The 17396-nt window shown below is 35.6% G+C and overlaps 1 protein-coding gene across 2 annotated transcripts in view; it reads left to right on the top strand.

Moving 5' to 3' along the window:
• The first annotated feature begins 642 nt into the window (after window positions 1-642).
• STXBP5L (syntaxin binding protein 5L) overlaps window positions 643-17396 on the top strand; it is a 399309-nt gene continuing 382555 nt past the window's right edge. For both annotated transcript variants that reach the window (XM_004373644.3, XM_004373645.2), the window contains exon 1: window positions 643-831. In XM_004373644.3, coding sequence (XP_004373701.1) covers window positions 655-831 — 177 coding nt within the window. In that variant the 5' untranslated portion in view covers window positions 643-654. The remainder of the gene's footprint in view (window positions 832-17396) is intronic.

The following is a 17396-nucleotide window of genomic DNA, read 5'->3' as shown; positions in this document are numbered from 1 at the left end:
GCGCGCCCGTCAGTCGGCTGCTGCTGTGGGGCACCCGCAGATGTTTGGGGGTCGGGGCCGGTGGGAGCGGGGACTGGAAAAAGGAGTCTTTGCCCCCCGTTTCCTTTAGAAAAAGGGAGCATTGAAGATGATGGAAGGAGAGCCCGGAAGGTAGTGGCAGAGCAAATAAGGCTTCCCCTCAACATTTCTGAAAATAAAATATTCTTGGCTGAACCTTTAGAAGACAAGCCTGCCCTTAAAAGAGAGACAGAGTCCTGGTCTGTTCGACTCTGGTTTTGATTGTATAATAATGATGATATAATGCTAATGACGATGATGACACTGCCTTTTATTTTTACCCCAGTGCTGAGAAAGCGTAGCGACAGCTGGGGAGAAGCCCTTGAAAATCTAATGTGCGAGGAGGGGATATAGTTGCTTTTAGAGTTGTGCTTTATTTTATTTTATTTTTGAAGGGTATGCTTTTTAGAATTAAAATTTGAGAAAATAAAGCCTAACTCCTCCCCACCCCCCATCAGTTGTAGCCAATGCTCATAAAATAGGGACTGGCTACTGCCTTGACTAAGGAAAATATAAAAAGACTTTTACCCAGATATAATCCTTGTATTAAGTCACTCTTTTACCCCTTTCCATTGAATTTCTCAACAGTTTTTTAAAATGAAGAAGTTTAATTTCCGAAAAGTTTTGGATGGCTTAACTGCCTCCTCCCCTGGCAGTGGCAGTAACAGTGGTGGTGGGGCTGGAAGTGGTCCCGGGCACCCTGCAGGGACTGCGGGGGTTCTCAGAGAGGAGATTCAGGAAACCCTGACTTCAGACTACTTCCAGATTTGCAAGGTAAGTTTTGAATTGGCATAAAGCCTCTTATTTCCTTATTTTGCTGTTGGGAGGAAACGAGAAAAACAGATATTGGAAATTGTTGAGATGTCAACATCAAAGAGTCTGGTGCAGAGAACCCTGTGGATAGGGTCTATTTGAATTAATAAACATATTTCAGGCATCAACTTCGGCATCAATTTAAAAAGCAATGTTAGTTTAATGTGGAAATCAGCAAACATAAAAACTAGAATTTGTAAGATAATGTTAAGGACCAATAGGGGACAAAATTATTAATGTAATATTTGTATATATGTAGTAAACTGAAGGAGAAACTATTCTGATTGAATCTGGAGTTGTCATTCAGAAAAACTAATTGTTATTTTATTTCACTGTTCAGTATAAAATGATTAATGCTATTAAGATGTTAAAATTAAGTAGAGAACAAATAGATGACTATTTTTAAAGGTCTAACGGCATTATTTAAAAATTCTGATAAAAAAACTCTATATTCTTAAATTCTTCATAAATAAATAAACAAAGAATAAACAAATAATGCCAGGACTTCATACTTGTAAGAACTCAAAGATAGCCAGTGTTCTGCTTTAGTGAGGGAACATTTTAGGTAATTATACTTTGATGTTGAACTTTTAATGAATAAACAAAAGAAAGAATTTCTGATGGGGAGAGAAGATGAAAATTTACAAAACAAGCATTATGTTAATGTATACAACTATTGTTATATTTTCTGAAATAAAGTGATTTATAATTTTCATCACCCTTTTTTGGGAGATAATATAGGAATGTGCTTTTGACCTGCTATTTGCAATAAAAAAGCAACAGTCATTCACATGGATATACATTTTATAATTGTATAACTGTGTCTGAATACATAAGAAATAGTTAACTTTTGAAATCACAGAAATGAAGTACCAAGTTTTTTGGTACTGCATCAAAAGAAAATTTTGTTTTTTTGAAAATTATTAAAATTATTTTTTGTAGTAAACAAATGCTGTATAGTGATAAGTTTCCATTGTTGCCTTAGTCTCCATTACCAGTTGAGTCATTATAAAAAACAGTAAATCAGTAGTTATGAAAATATCATAAATTACTTAAAAGCAAGTTTATTTAGAATTAGGTTAGAAAAACAGATTTAATTCTAACCTACCCTGTGAAATTTGTATGTAGTAGTCATTTTGTCCTCAATATGAAATAATATTCTGTTACGTCAGGGAAGAGTTTAGTAGTGGTTATGAGACAAATGTGTAAAAGGGTCCTGGAGGCCAAATTGGAACTCTAGACAGGGGAATTATCCCCTGATTCTCTAATCTTTGACACCTTGCTATTTTTGTCCCCAGATTCTGAAAAGAATTTTCCAAATTCTCTCAATTCGTGGATATGATAGTGATGCAGGAGAGTTAAAATTGGTAAGAAAAGATAGACTTCTGAAGCAGAATGGCATTGAGCTGTTGAGGTTATAAAGCTGGTAGAGAATGTTCTAAATAACAATTCAAAAAACCAGGAGAATGGGTGAATGTGAGAGAAAAATGGGATATGTAGTCATCTTCCTATTTATTCAGAGAAGAGGTGGTTATGGGAAGTGGCAAAAGTAAACTAGAGTACTACTTCAAAAATATATGGCAAGGTAGGAAGAGTACTGGCCTAGGAATCAGAAAAGTTTGTATTTTACTTAAAGCTTTGCTACTTTCCAGCCATATAATCTTGGACAAGCCATTTATCTCTCTTGAGCCTTGAATTCCTCATCTGAGGTATGGGAGTAAGCATTTTTGATCTCCTTTTGAGAGATCAGACAAGACAGTTAAGTGAAGGCAATATATAAACTGGAAAGGGTGATAAAATATATATTTCATTATGGTTATAGTTTTTTAAAATCACCTTATTCTTGGGAAATGAGCATAACCAGTGGATTACAATAATATTAGGCAACACTTTTCAAAGAAATTATAAGGATAAATAGTTATATAAGGCAAAATACTGAGATTTTACCAAATGGAGAAAATACCATGGTATCTTTAGATAGGAATCTCATACTTAATTTTTAGAAGTGGTTATTTGGCTGCATTATATATTACCTAAACTAGAATAAAATGTATAAAAACGGATTAGGGAAATTCTAAAATTAGAATGGTTATTAAAATGGGACTTCATTTTAGACTTCACTTATTAAATGTGCAAAGAACATTCTATTCTGAGTTCTAAGGAGTTGGCACCTTCTGGGTATGTCTACCTTTTCAACATGGCCAAAATTAAAGTATAAATCTATACTGTGCTCTTAACCACCTTCCGCTCCATGGTCTATCTGATTAACCATCAAATCCTATCCTATTTCTTTTGTACATATTTCTGAAATTTATTCCCTTTTTCCACCGCTAGTCCTTGTTCATTCTTTCATATTTTCTTGCTTGGTCTCTTGAAATCACTTCCTAACTAATTCCTCACCTCTTGTTTTACCCTATTCTAATTCATTTTATTATAATAGTGGTTATTTTTGAAATACAATGTTAATTATGTCATTCCCCAGTATATATATTGGTTTCCCTAAAGCAGTGATGCTCTGCAAGCAAAAAACTGTGTGAAACCCCAATAAATAACATCTATTAAAAGAAGTAAATGTAATTTATTGCTATACATATATTTTATAAATTATGATAATAAATTATATAGCCAGTCAATAAAAAATTGTTTTTTTATATTTGGTTTTAGTTATATAATATTATCCATAGACAGGTAGCAGGGCATTTTCTAGCATTAAAAAAATACAAATGTAAAGCTACAACCTTCACAATCAGGGACACATCTACAAGAGATTAAAAAACACAGAAATGGCAGACGCAGTTTTGGTTCAAGGTCAGCAAAAAACGAGTTAATGCATTGAGTTATTGTAATCTGTTTAAATTCAGTATGTATGCATTTGACTGCTCATGTTTTTCAGATATTTGCGAACTATATAAACTGGCTTTCCTGAACCTGAATTTTATGAAACACTATTTGAAACCACTGCTCTATACAGAAAACTTCAAACTGCTTAACTTGATTGGTATCTAGTTCCCTTCAGAAGGGATTCTTGTTTACCTTTCCATCCTCATTTCCTTGATTCCTTAGGCATACTGCATACCCTGAAAGCACTGTATTTTCTCATCTTTCAATGCCTTTTCATGTGGTAGGACATCTCTTCCAGATTTAATCTAATTGGAGAACTCCCAGGTGCCTTTTTCCTCACAGTTCAGACACCACCTCCTTCAAGAGATCAGCTCTGACCACAGTGCCTTCCTCACTTACCCCTCAGGCAGAGCTAGTTTTTTTCGTCTTCTTTGCTTTCCTGTAGCATCTGGCATATTTCTATGGTGTAAAGTTAGTGCCTTCTTGTGATTAAAACAATTTTTTTATCTGTGACTGTAATTATACTGTGAGCTCTTTGAGAAGCAAGTATGTCTTTGTTTGTTTGTTTCCTTATCATTATTAATGAGTGCCCACTATCCAGCAGGCCAATCGTTCTCAACTCTGCCTGTCTAAACGAGAGATTTTCAGGCCTATCTCAGTCTTGCTGAGTTGATTCCAACTCATGGCGACCTCATGTATGCAAAGTAGGACTGCTCCATAGGGTTTTCAAGGCTGTGACCTTTTGGAAGCAGATCACCAAGGCTGTCTTCCAAGGTGCCTCTGGATGGCTTTGAACCACTAACCTTTCAGCTAGTAGTGGAGAGCTTAACTATTTGTGCCACCCAGGGACTTCTTATCTCGGTCTTAGAGAATCAGAATCTAGGGATGCGAACAAGGCACTTGCATTTTTTAAAAAGGTCCACTAGGAGATTCTGATCACAGTCAGTAATGGAAACCATTATAGTAGGCACTTGATATTTACTTTTGAAATGAACGAAGCAGCTTATACATGGTTGGCTGATTAATTGAAAAGAGATTAATTAAAGAAGAAAGTTATTAAGAATGATGCATGCTTAAGGAATTTATTTTAACTGAAACCATATAAATATACATCAATTTACAAATCACTTGATATATGACCAACATTTTTTTTGTAGAGTATTGGCCCTCTGATTGGAGTTCTATGTGAACTTCTCTTCCACACATCATCCCAACCCATTACTGTCAAGTCAATTCTGACTCATAGTGACCCTATAGGAGTAGAACTGCCCCATAGGGTTTCCAAGGCCGTAAATCTTTATGGAAGCAGAGTGCCACATCTTTCTCCTGCAGAACAGTTGATGGGTTTGAACCACTGACCTTTCTGTTAGCAGCCAAGAGCTTGACTGTTGCACCACCAGGGGTCCCCCAAATCATTCCAAATGTATGTGTATACATACATATGTATTTATATATATATATATACACACACGCACGCACACACACATATTTATGTTTAACTGACCCATACCTAACTACAGTGGGGATCAGGAGAGTGTTGACTTTCTAGCTAGCTAGAGAGTATTTTTTTTATAGCTTCAAGCATTTAATGTACCATGAGTATCAGTCTGTATGGTTTACAAAGATAATGGTGTTTTTGTTAATCTAGCAAGTCAGTTAAAATTAGCTGAACTGATCTGTAAACTATCTCATCTGACCATCCTAACAGTCCTGTAAAGAAGGCAGGGAAGGAAATATTATTTTACCGATAAGGTGTTTGAGGCTAGAAAATTTCAGTGATATCTTTAGATTTCCAAATTGGTAAGAGGCATAACTAAGTGTAGCACCCTGTTCATCAATTCTCAAATCCGATACTCTTTCTGCTTTATCCTTTCTAGAAAAGGTAATAGTGACCAAACTTTACTTTCAACTGTTCTTTTCCCTACTTACTCTGCACCAGCTACATTGGCCTTCTTGTTCCTCAGACTTGATTTCTGCCTCAAGGCTTTTTCCTTTGCTTGGAATGCTTTCCTCTCAAATAATTGCATTACTTATTCCTTTACATCAGTCAATTCTTAGTTCAACTGTTACCCTCTCAGAAAGGTCTTCATTGACCACCACACACCCCCATTACTCTCCAACCTTTTCCTCATTTCTTTTTTTGATAACACTCAAAACTACTTGTTATTAAATTATAACTATTTGTTTGTTGTTCACTTGTCTCGTTAGAGTGTAAGCTCCATGAGGGCAGGGCTTTGTTCTGTTCACATCTGTATCACCAGTGCATAGAACAGTGCCTGTCACATAGATGATAGTCAAATACTTGTTGAATGAATGAATCAGAGCAAAGAAGCTGATAGACAGTGGTGTGCTAAAAGCAAACCAGATGTTATTTTGAACACCCTCTTTAAAGAGTTTTATTAAAGAAATTTTATATTACATAAAGAGAAGGAAGCCATCTGATGAAAGAGTGGCACCATTTTAAGAACATGGTATATAATTTTCAAAAAGATATGGAAAAGAAGATTGTAGAAAGTAGATTCAATTAAATTTATTTATTTTTATTGAGGACAATATGAGGAACATTCTTTTTCCAAATAATCTTTTTAGGCAAACAGTTCAGAAGTATTAGATTGACAGTGAGAAACATGGATATTCTAAACCTAATTAACAAAAAAGATAAAAATAAATACATCACCAAAACCATATGGCATAATCCCTGAAGTTCTGAATAAACTCTTAAATTAGCTAGCTCACTATTCATGAACATTTAGAAGCTGTTTTGTAAATGGTGATGGTGTTAGAGCCAACATTTAGCTAACTAGTATAACCTCTGTAGGGAAATGGATTTGTATTCATGGTGCTCATACCAGATATAATATCAGATCTTCCCAGGTAAACAGATATAAAATCAGAAACATAGGTTTGGACTGTGGCAATATGGGCTTTCTAGGACCCTAAAAAGCTGAAAGTAGACTAAGTGCTCAGATATCCTTGAATACTCTTTTCCTTAAGCTTTCGATTGTCCTCACATATCCTCTGACGTTGCATCATTTTACTTGAGTGGTTCTGTAACTGAGATTGGCACAAGACCACGATCACAGTTCCACATTTCTGCTATTTTCATCCATAAAAAGAACTGTAGAAGGTTCCCTGAGATGTGTAGAATTGTCTCTTTTCTGTATTTGTAAGCTGTATTTGTAATAGGTAATATAATTGACACTGTAGGATAACTTATGGATAAAGCATCTGTCTTAGTTATCTAGTGCTGCTCTAACAGAAATACCATAAGTGGATGATTTTAGCAAACAGAAATTTATTCTGTCACAGTTTAGGAGGCTAGAAGTTCTAAATCAGGGTGATGGCTCTAGGGGAAGGCTTTCTCTCTGTCGGCTCTGGGGGAAGATCCTTATCTCCTTTCAATATCTGTGCGTCCCGTGTTCCTTGGAGATCTCCATGGGTCTTGGCATCAGTCTTCCCCTGGGTCTAGAAGGTTCTCATGCTCTTGTCACCAAAAAGGACAATAGAGGATGGGCATCTTTAAGAATGGTAATGCAGGCAAACCAGGAAGAATTAAGCTACCCTTGTCAGGATTGACATGCTAACAATCTTGAGAACCGAAAACAATTAAAAGGGAAATTTTTAATTTTTGCTTAGAATCAGAAACCAAAGCCAGGTTATTCAGTACTCTGGGCTCTCTGTCTTGCTTATCTTGACAGCATGAAGGCGCAGGGGCAGACTAGAGTAAGGGGTTATAGAAATATAGCAAGTATGTTTATAAATTTTTAAAGTTACTCTAGAGAACAGTCATATTTTCTCACAAAAGTTCCTTTGGTGCTACTGTATTGTCAGCAAGTTGATCGGGCTATTGGTCTCATTTAGTATGGCATTTCTTATGTTCTTAAAAACAAACAGTACTGTCATTCTCCCTGTATGTCTCAATATAGAACTAATTAAAAATCTTTCATAATTTCTAGGTTTGTTTACCTGTAGGATTGTTACTAGTGATTAAACCAAATTCCTATTTCTTGATGTTTGGTGCATTTCTGTAGACCTTCTTCTGCCTTCACTTGAAGATGTGCCTGTGAGAAATCCTAGGATTAAGTTCCAAAGTTTACTTTTAATAATAGCTCGATTGTATTGATTTCCCACATTATAGTTCTGTAAAACCATTTACATATTGCTTTAACAGCAATAAGTTTGACTCTATTATTAAAAGTTTCAAGTAGAAGCCGTTTTAAGCTTTTAAATTGAATTTTTTTCCATAAGAGAAAACTGAGCTTTTTATTCCTACTTAAGTATCAAAATAATGATCTTTATAAAAGCTTTTGGTTTTAGTGACAGCTCCTTTCTTTCTTATTTTCAAAAAGAAGGTAATATTTTAAAATTCATTTTAATATTTGAAAGGCTAATTTTCTAAAGTGTGTAATACACTAGTGTTTTTATTTAAAATACATACTAAGTATACTGGGGAGTCATTTCTAGTTTTCTAGGTAATGCAAAGGAGCCCTGATGGCACAGTGGTTAAGTGCTCAGCTGCTAACTGAGAGGTCAGTGGCTTGAACCCACCAGCCGCTCCATGGTAGAAAGATGTGGCAGTCTGCTTCTGTAAAGATTTACAGCCTTGGAATCCCTATGGGGCAGTTCTACCATCTCCTATAGGGTTGCTATGAGTTGGAATAGACTTGACAGCAACGGGTTTGTTTGTTTTTTTGTTTTTCGGTAGATAATTTTTTATAAGGACCCTTAGTGAATCAGTGATTAAGATCAGTGATTAAAATCAATGATTTTAATGTCAAAAATTTTAATTTTAATATCAATATCAGAAATCGATATCATATTTAAAGAGTTTAGAGAAGGTAAAGTGTAAAGGAGTCCTTGGGTGGTACAAAGCATTAAGCCCTTGACTGCTAACTGAAAGGTTTGCAGTTCAAGTCTACCCAGAAGCACCTTGAAAGAAAGGCCTGGTGACCTACTGCTGAAAAAGCAGCCATTGAAAACCCTGTAGGGCACAGTTCTACTCTGACATACATGGGGTTGCCGTGAATTGGAGTCGACTCAATGGTAGCTAGCAACAAAAGTGTAAAGGATAGACTGTAAGACTTCCAAAAATTACACAAATAAGCCCACCATGATACTTACGAAGAGGTTTGGTTAACTGAAGCATTCACAGTCACTGAAAGAACATAGCAAGAAGATATTTTGACAAGTTTATTGTTCAAAAGATATTTTATTTATTGTATAACTTTAAAAATAATTAGAACATTATTCTCAGCCAGCTGACTACCATAAGAGGAAATAATACTTTTTGATTATTTTACAAGGAAAATCACCTTTGATAATTTCTGAATTTATGTAAAATATTAGAAAGAGGAGTATGATTTTAGCTTTATTGGAGGCCCAAAATTATCAGTTGATATTGATGGTGTATAGAATGATTTTGAATGTGTAATATAGTATTTAATATTTTAATTTCATTTGTTTTATAATTGGAGGCTATAAACCTAATAAATACCTCTTAAATTCATAATAGCATAAAATAAACATCATATTAGGATATATGCATTTCATTATAATGACTTTTTTAATGGTAATGTTAGATGTAGATTTAATACCTGGGTTTAGAAGATAAAGATGGTAGACTAAAGAAAATTGTTTTATTTCTTCTGTTTTTCTGCTCTGTTAATGTAGAAATTTCTAATGATCTATAACCTATAAATTTCAGTGATGTTAGAAATCTAAAATTTTACCTAAGTGAACCAAATAAAATCAGGTAGACTGTCAAGAAAATTGATTGGGTTGCTTAAGGTTCAGTCTAGTTTGTTCATTATAAACTGACTAAAAACCTGTCTATATATCTTCAAATTGAAAAAGTTTGAAAATTATTAGTGGTACAGTAAATTGAGGAGTTAGATTGAATCTGGCCTTACAGTTTGTAAACAGATAGATGGAAAAAGTAAAGGTAGCAAAGGAGACATAGGAGAACGGGGCAGAAAGATATGAGGAAAACTCAAGAGTAGAGGCAGATTACTTGAAGATTTCTTTAGAAAGAATGCTAAGAAAGAGAAATTCATGAATGTCTCAACATGACAGAAAAGTCAAAGGTGGTAAAAATGAAACAAACAAGTTCAAAACAACGAACAACTATCACAGAACTGCTAAGAGACACCTGAATTAGATCAAGAGGAAATTGATGGTTTTGGTAACAATATTTTCAGTCAGATGATGGATAGAATTAAATTGGCAGAATCAGTACTTTTGAGAGTCGATGTGTAAATATTTGATTTTATAAGAGAAAAGTGGTGGGAAAGTAGCAGAGATGGTGGATTCCGATATCATTTTGGTTTATTGTGACATTGGTAATGCAACTGAGCCACAGTGGAAAAACTGAGATTACCAGAAAGGAAGAAGGGTGGGCAATAATGGTTGAGATTTGCTTTTTAAAGTAGAAGAGTATCTGATTTGGAAAATTTTTCTTTACTTGATGAAAATACATATTTCATTTGAATTCTCAATAAAATCTGAGATTTATCTCCTTTCAGTTTAAATAAAAATATGTGATTCTGCTGGAAGATTGTATTAGTTTCTTATTGCCGCTGTAACAAATTGCCAAAACTTAGTGTCTTAAAACAACAGAAATTTATTATTTTACAGTTCTGGAGGTCAGAAGTCTGAAATGAGCTCACTGAGCTAAAACTAAGGTATTGAAAGGGCTATGTTCCTTTCTGGAGGCTCTAGGAGAGAATCTGTTTTCTTGCCTTTTCCAGCTTCTAGAGACTACTCTCACGCCTTGGCTGGTAGCCCCTTTTCATCTTCAAAGCCAGTGGTAGCTGGTTGAATCTTTCTCACATCACATCACTCTGATATTAACTTTCATGCCTTCTTCTTTTGTATTTAAGGACCTTATGATTACATTAGCTCCATCCAGATAATCAGGGTTATATATCAAAGTCAGTTGATTAGCAACCTCAATTACAACAGCAACCTTAATTCCCCTTTGCCATATAGTCTAATATATTCACAGGTTCTTTGCGGGGGACATTATTCTACTTACCACAAGGATGCTGATCACTCCCACCTGGTTTTTTATATTATTATTATTTTACAGATCATTTTAAACACACAAAAACAGAGAGAATAGTACAATGAACCCCCAGCTTCAACAATTATATATATATTATATAAATCTTGCTCATTTATATCCTTCTATTTACCACTCTTCCACTTCATTATTTTAAAGAAAATCTTAGACATTATACCATTTCATCTGTAAAAACTTCAGAGATCAGATAAAGGATACCCCTTTCTTTTTAAAACAACCCCCAAACCACTATCATATAAAAAATAACAATAATTTCTTTATGTAACATTCAGTTAATGTTTAAATATTTTCAATTGACTCATATTATATTTTTGAAGGTGATTTTTTTGGACTGTGATCCAAACAAGGTCCATGTTGTATTTTCATCTAGCTTGAAGTTATCTTTAATTCAATTTGTATAAAGTTATAGGGGATATATATATAAAACTCTGTCCGATTCCTTTCTGAACTGGAAGACTGTATGTGAGGAAGAGAGTAGGTTGTTCAGTGTATTCCAAGAAGGCAAGTAGAGGACTTTTAAAAGTTGTCTTCCAGAGATGGTCATATCCTTTAAGGAATTGGACATAAGACATTTTAGGTCATCCTGAGCTATTTCTGCTTTGTGATGCTATCGTAGGGTAGGTTTTCTTGGGTATGTTGGAAAACAGGGAAGTATCATGAAAGACACAGACTATGTCAAAGTGAAGAAAAGGGGATTGGATTCTTTAGGTTGCATTTTTATTTATGAGATTAAGTTATGAGAGGGATAAGATGGTATCCAGTTTCACATATCTCTTAAATGAGTATTTAGAAAACAGGTGAAAGTATAAAACATTTGAAAAGGACTTACTCTACAGTACTTAGAAAAGAATTATATTAAAAATATCTGAAAGTAAATTAGGTCAGTGTCTATTTTATCTATAAATTAGATTTCTTTTAAGCTATAGGGTGTCAGAGAAGCAGGTTAATAGGCTAACTGAATTAGAGGACAGTAAGAGGAGGATCAGAATATTGATGAGGAATATACTTTGATTTATTAAGAGTTGTACTTATAAATAATCTGCGTAGTATGGTTATTGATTACTTATGTAATTCAGGAGATTCTTTATTCTGATTCTTGGACATTTCTATGGTAGGATGTTGATGGGTCCTTCTTTGCTTTTTTAAGTTCCATTTTAACCAAAATTCCTTTGCTATTTGAAGTAATATTCAATACTCTTACATTTTGCCACAGTTACTCAAGTAGTTATTAGTGTATTTACTTGTTCTGTAAACATTTGTTGAAGGCACATTATCTATATAGCCTTTATCCTAGGTACTTTTTAACTGGGCCATCACTTTTTAGGAATGAGTTTTGAAGGCAAGCATGCACTATATGAGCCATTTGTATTTTCGAGTGATTCGTATGATTTACATCAAATGTGTACTTTAATTCATTCTTTGTAAAATATTCTATAAAATTTCCTCCTCTATCCTTTTTTTTTTTTTAAAATGGCTCAATTTCTTTGCTCCTTGCCCCTTCCTGCCTTATATTTCTACTATTTTTTAATCCTTTTATAATGTATTTGCTAACTTTCTCTTTGTCCTTTTCTTACTTTAATGTCCATTTATATTCTCTTGGCTAAAAGCTCCTTTATTCTAAAATGAATGAAAGTGCCTGGAAAATGTTTAGAACATACAGTTTCATTTACTAATTTTATTTCCCTAACAAATCTAATTCTGTTATTGGGACTATTCCAAAATAATTCTTTAAGTCACAGCTTCTCTTTTATTCACCAATTTCTTCTTTAAATGATCAAAAAGTGTTTAATCTCAATGTAATCATCAAAGAATTATCCCCAAATAATCCTCCTTTGTTCCCTGATAAGTAATACTCTAATTTCTGTCTTCATACAAAGCAGGATTATATACTTACTATAATTTTAACTTTTTTCACAGCATCCATATATTTTATTCTGAGGAGAGCTATAAAACCAAACCTGTTGCCGTCGAGTCGATTGCGACTTACAGCGACCTTATAGGACACAGTAGAACTTCCCCCATAGGGTTTCCAAGGAGTGGCTGGTGGATTCTAACTGCTGACCTTTTGGTTAACAGCAGAGCCCTTAACCAGGGTGCCACCAGGGCTCTGAGGAGAGCTATGGATTTAAAAATTTGGGGGCAAAAGGTAAATATTGGGAAGATGGGATGCTAAGACATTGATACCTGAAAGCAAAACAGAAAAGGGCAGGGAGTGAAGTATTTGAAGTATTATTTACACACAATAATATTAGCAGCTTTTTAGTACTCTGTTCAGTGAGTTTTGACAGTTGTTTTCATCTGTGTAACCATCAGTCAAAACAAGATGTCAAATATTTCTATCATCTTTTAAAGTTTCTTCCTGCCCTTTTCCCATCAGTTTTCCATCCCTACCTCTTTCCAGAGGTAACTAATTTCTGACTTATATCACCACAGCTTAGTTTAGGCTGTTCTTGAATTTCATATAAACAGAACCCTACAGTATGTAGTGTATTTCTCTGTGTGTGTGTGTGTGTGTCTGTGTTTGTGTGTTTGTGTGTGTGTGTGTGTGTGTGTGTGTGGTGTCTTTCACTCAACATAATGTTTTCGAGATTTATCTATGTTGTTGAGTATATCTGTCATTCGTTCCTTTTTATTGCTGAGTAGTAATTCAAATATTTTTATTGAAAAATTAAGTTTTCATTATAAATGTGGATATGCTTAATAAAGAAACAACACAGCAGGTAGAGAGGAGAGAAAAAAACACTTCTAAATTATCCATACTTTGAGCACTCAGAGACAGATAGCAATTATTAATTTTTGGGTGAATTTCATTTCTATATTTTTTATATTTAGTTTTTTGTCATCTGAAAATAAACAAAGAGCACCCAAATGAACACTCCCAGAGACTAATTATTGAGACTTTGCTATAGTAAAGGAGTCAGCCATCATCACTTGCATTGGCAGATACTCAAATGCAGGCAGGGGAGTGGGAAGTTTTATAGTAAAAAAAAAAAAAAGAGAAGGCTTCAGATTTGCTGATTGGAGGCTGTTGACATGGGGAAGCTGGAGGCACCATAACTAGAAGCAGAGCATTACATATGATTGGCTTGGGGAGCATATTTGGGGTCTGGAGTTGGAAACAAGGACGAAAGATAGCGAAGCTGGCAGTCATCGAATAAGTCCTGACAATTCTGGGCCACTTGCTGGAGAGGTTGTGGTTTGGCTTCCTGGACTGGTTGCTGCAGGGGTTGTGGTTTGGTTTCCCGGGCTGGTTTCTGCAGAGGTTGTGGGTTACAGTTCTTTTGTCATATATGGTCTGGCCATTGCCATTTTGAATTTTCAGTCTCTCAGTTAAATTCTTGTATATGTTACAAATCTTGTATAGAATTTTGCATCCTAATTTTTTTCACTTAACATTATAACATAAACATTTTTCTATCTTGTTATGAAATTTGTATTTACATGAATTTAATGGCTCTATTTATATAATCCATCTAGTACATATACTGTTAGTTTATTATTGGAAATTCGGGTTGTTTCAATTTTTTTCCATTTTTAAAATAATGCTGTTATGAACATGTTAGCATTAAACCTTCAGCATATTTAGTATTATTTCCTCAGACTAGACTCCTAGATGTAAAATAGTTAGGTTCTAGGTTCTTTATATATCTTGCCAAATTACTTTCCAAAAGGATTCACCAATCTTAACTCTCTCTAGTAATATACAACTGCTGGTTTAATGGTATAGTCACCAGCTTTAGATATTTAAGAATATTTTTTCCAATTCAGTAGGTGAAAAATAAAATTTCATAGTTGTTCTAACTTATGTATTTTGATTGTTATTGATCTTGTTTATTTTTCTATTTATTTATTAACCAGTTGGGTTTCTTATTTTATTAATTGTCTTTTCATGTCCTTTACTGTCTTATCTATTAGTCCTTAGTAATTTTCGTTTAGTTTGTATAATATCTTTGCATATTAAATATATTAACTTTTGTCTATTATGTTTTTGTGAAAATATTCTCCAGTTCATTATTTGCATCTTAGTTGTGATTTTCATAATATACACAAATTTATATAATTTTCGTGTAGTCAAATCTATTGATCTCTTTCTTAGTGAATTCTTTTATCTCTTAAGCAAGGAAATTCCTCTATAATCTTGAGTTTTGATTAAATATTTATTTGTATTTTCTTCTATTTTTTGATGCTTTAATCAGTAGAATTTGTTTTGATGTGTAGTGTGACTCTGAAATTATTTTTCTCCAGTCAGCCAGTCAGTTGTGCCATACCATTTATTAACTGGTTCTTTCCTTTTCCACTGATTTGTGATACTCCTTTGGCATATATTAATTTTTGACGTGTACTAGGATTTGTATCGTGGATAGCTATGTTCTTCCACATTTCTGTCTGCTCTTCTGCCAATAGCATACTGATATAATTTTCAGTCTAAAGACTGACCCAAAAGAATTTGTAGACTGGGTTGTGGCATCACTTCTTGGTCTTTTGGCTAAGATCAAGTAGAGACTGGGTTGTGGAATATTTAAAAGGAAATGTAGTGTCCATGCCCTTCAGCCAAAGACTGCATACCTGTAGTCAAACAAAGTTGGGATTCTTTCAGGGGAGACTGCTTATCATGGGGAGCCATGAGACATCTAAGTAGGAGGGTGATAGGAGGGGCTTGTGTTTGGTTGTTTTGGGGAAGGTTCAAAGAAGTACGAAGTGAATGTATCCGAAAGTAGGGACAATTCTATCATTTGGTATCCTAAGAATTTTTATCTAAGAAGTGGGAGGAATGGTGTGGAGCTAAAGCTATAATTGGTAAAGAAGCAGCAGTCACTTATGTTAGCCAGATGAGGGTAACTTTTGATCACTTTTGTGGTTTGCATAGAATTCTCATTTTTGTCAGTACTCAGTCATGATTCCAGAGCAGTCTTCTTTTTGTCTTGCTTCATCACAGTAACAGAGTGGCCTGTTTGATGTTAGTTTTCTGTGAAATTGTTTATGTTCAACAGGAGAACACCATGGCTTAGCCGTAAGTGCCAGCTGACAAATGTTAGGGGCAGTTTTTTTATTTCTTAGCAATTTATTACTTTTAAAGTAACTTTTGTAGCTATGGTTGCTACAATATGTTGCTAAGCAGGCCAGTTTAAGTAAGTAGATTAGAAAATTTTTCTTATTATTGATGGCCAGCAACCCATATTGGTTGTTTTGTATTTGTTATATAATTGTTGGACAACAACTGTTGTTTAGTATAATTACATACTTGAAATAATGTACTTGAAAACAACTCTTCTAAATAAATATAAAAATTTCATGTACTCTGGAGGTGGGACCAACATGGTGGAGTAGTCAGATGCTTACGGTGGACCCTCTTACAACAAAGACCCGAAAAAACAAGTGATTTGATTATATATGGCAGTCTGGGAGCCCTGAACATCAAAGGCAGAAATGAGGAACCAGACTGAGTGGCAGGGGGAGGGAGAGACAGTTCAGAAGCAGCGAGGAGTTGCCAGACCTGACACAGCAGGAGCCTGAGCCCTTCAGGCCTGATCAGCTCGTGGGTGAGCAGTGAGGCAGGCAAGCAGCTGTGCTCAGGAAGTATGTTTTCCGCACTGGGAGAGACCCAGCCACTGAGAGAATACACGGCCACCCAGAGGCAGTGAGAAGCAGCCCTCATCGGTGAAAGATAAGTACTTGCGTACGGCTTACAGAGTGGATCAGAAACACCCCCCTTAGAAAAAACCTCTCTCCCGTTTACCTCCCTACTCCCTGCTCTGCACTGGGTCCCAGACCGGCTTCAGCAATTGCCAAGTCCCCTGGGCCGGAAGTAAGATCCATCACATACCCGAAGCCATTCTTCCTGCCTTGGAGAATGAACAGATTAACAAACAGAGGAAAAAACAAACTGCCGGCTCCACTATGCCAGGAACCCAGCACACTTCCTTTGCCTAGGCACAGGCATAAGGGATCCACGGACTTTGAGTGCCTTTCCCCCTGCATAGACTTGTGTGGGCCCATCTCAACAGCATAGGCCCTCATTACCGCAGTACAACAGGGTATGTACCAGAAGTCTAACTTCAACTATTTCAGCTGTGAAGCGGCATGTTCTTGACATTTGACACTGCTTGCCCATTAAGCAGGGTCTTCACCTACTCATATCAGGGGCCTGAGGACTGGTGGCTCCACTCATGCCACCTAGCCACCTTCAATAGGGGCTCATGAATAAGAGGTGCCCCCCAGTCCTTACAGCCAACAGCATTAGGTGCTCATAGTCCAGCTGCAAAACCCACCCATGTGCTCTAGGGAACAGGGATACACCTTTCTTCTAGACAACTGGGGACAGCCATCAGCCCCCTGCCTTGCTCAGAGTGTGTTCCCCTGCTACAGCCAGGTGCCTGTGCCTACACCAATCACCCATGCCTGTCTAGGACTATAAGTGAGAGCCTACAGCACACACGTGGTGGCTATCTACCTGGGCACCTGAGCTGAATCCATACAAGAGGAGTGGGCGGACTCCTGAGCTCACATACCTAGTAACAGATCTAACCACCTGGTGACAGGACATTAGAGCTCCAAAGGTGCCAATTATCAAACTAGCTCACACGAGCAGCCTATTTGGGCATAT

The sequence above is a fragment of the Trichechus manatus genome, unplaced genomic scaffold (assembly GCF_000243295.1).
Source record: "Trichechus manatus latirostris isolate Lorelei unplaced genomic scaffold, TriManLat1.0 scaffold00026, whole genome shotgun sequence".
Classification (NCBI taxonomy): domain Eukaryota; kingdom Metazoa; phylum Chordata; class Mammalia; order Sirenia; family Trichechidae; genus Trichechus; species Trichechus manatus.
This window is presented reverse-complemented; position numbering and strand designations above follow the sequence as displayed.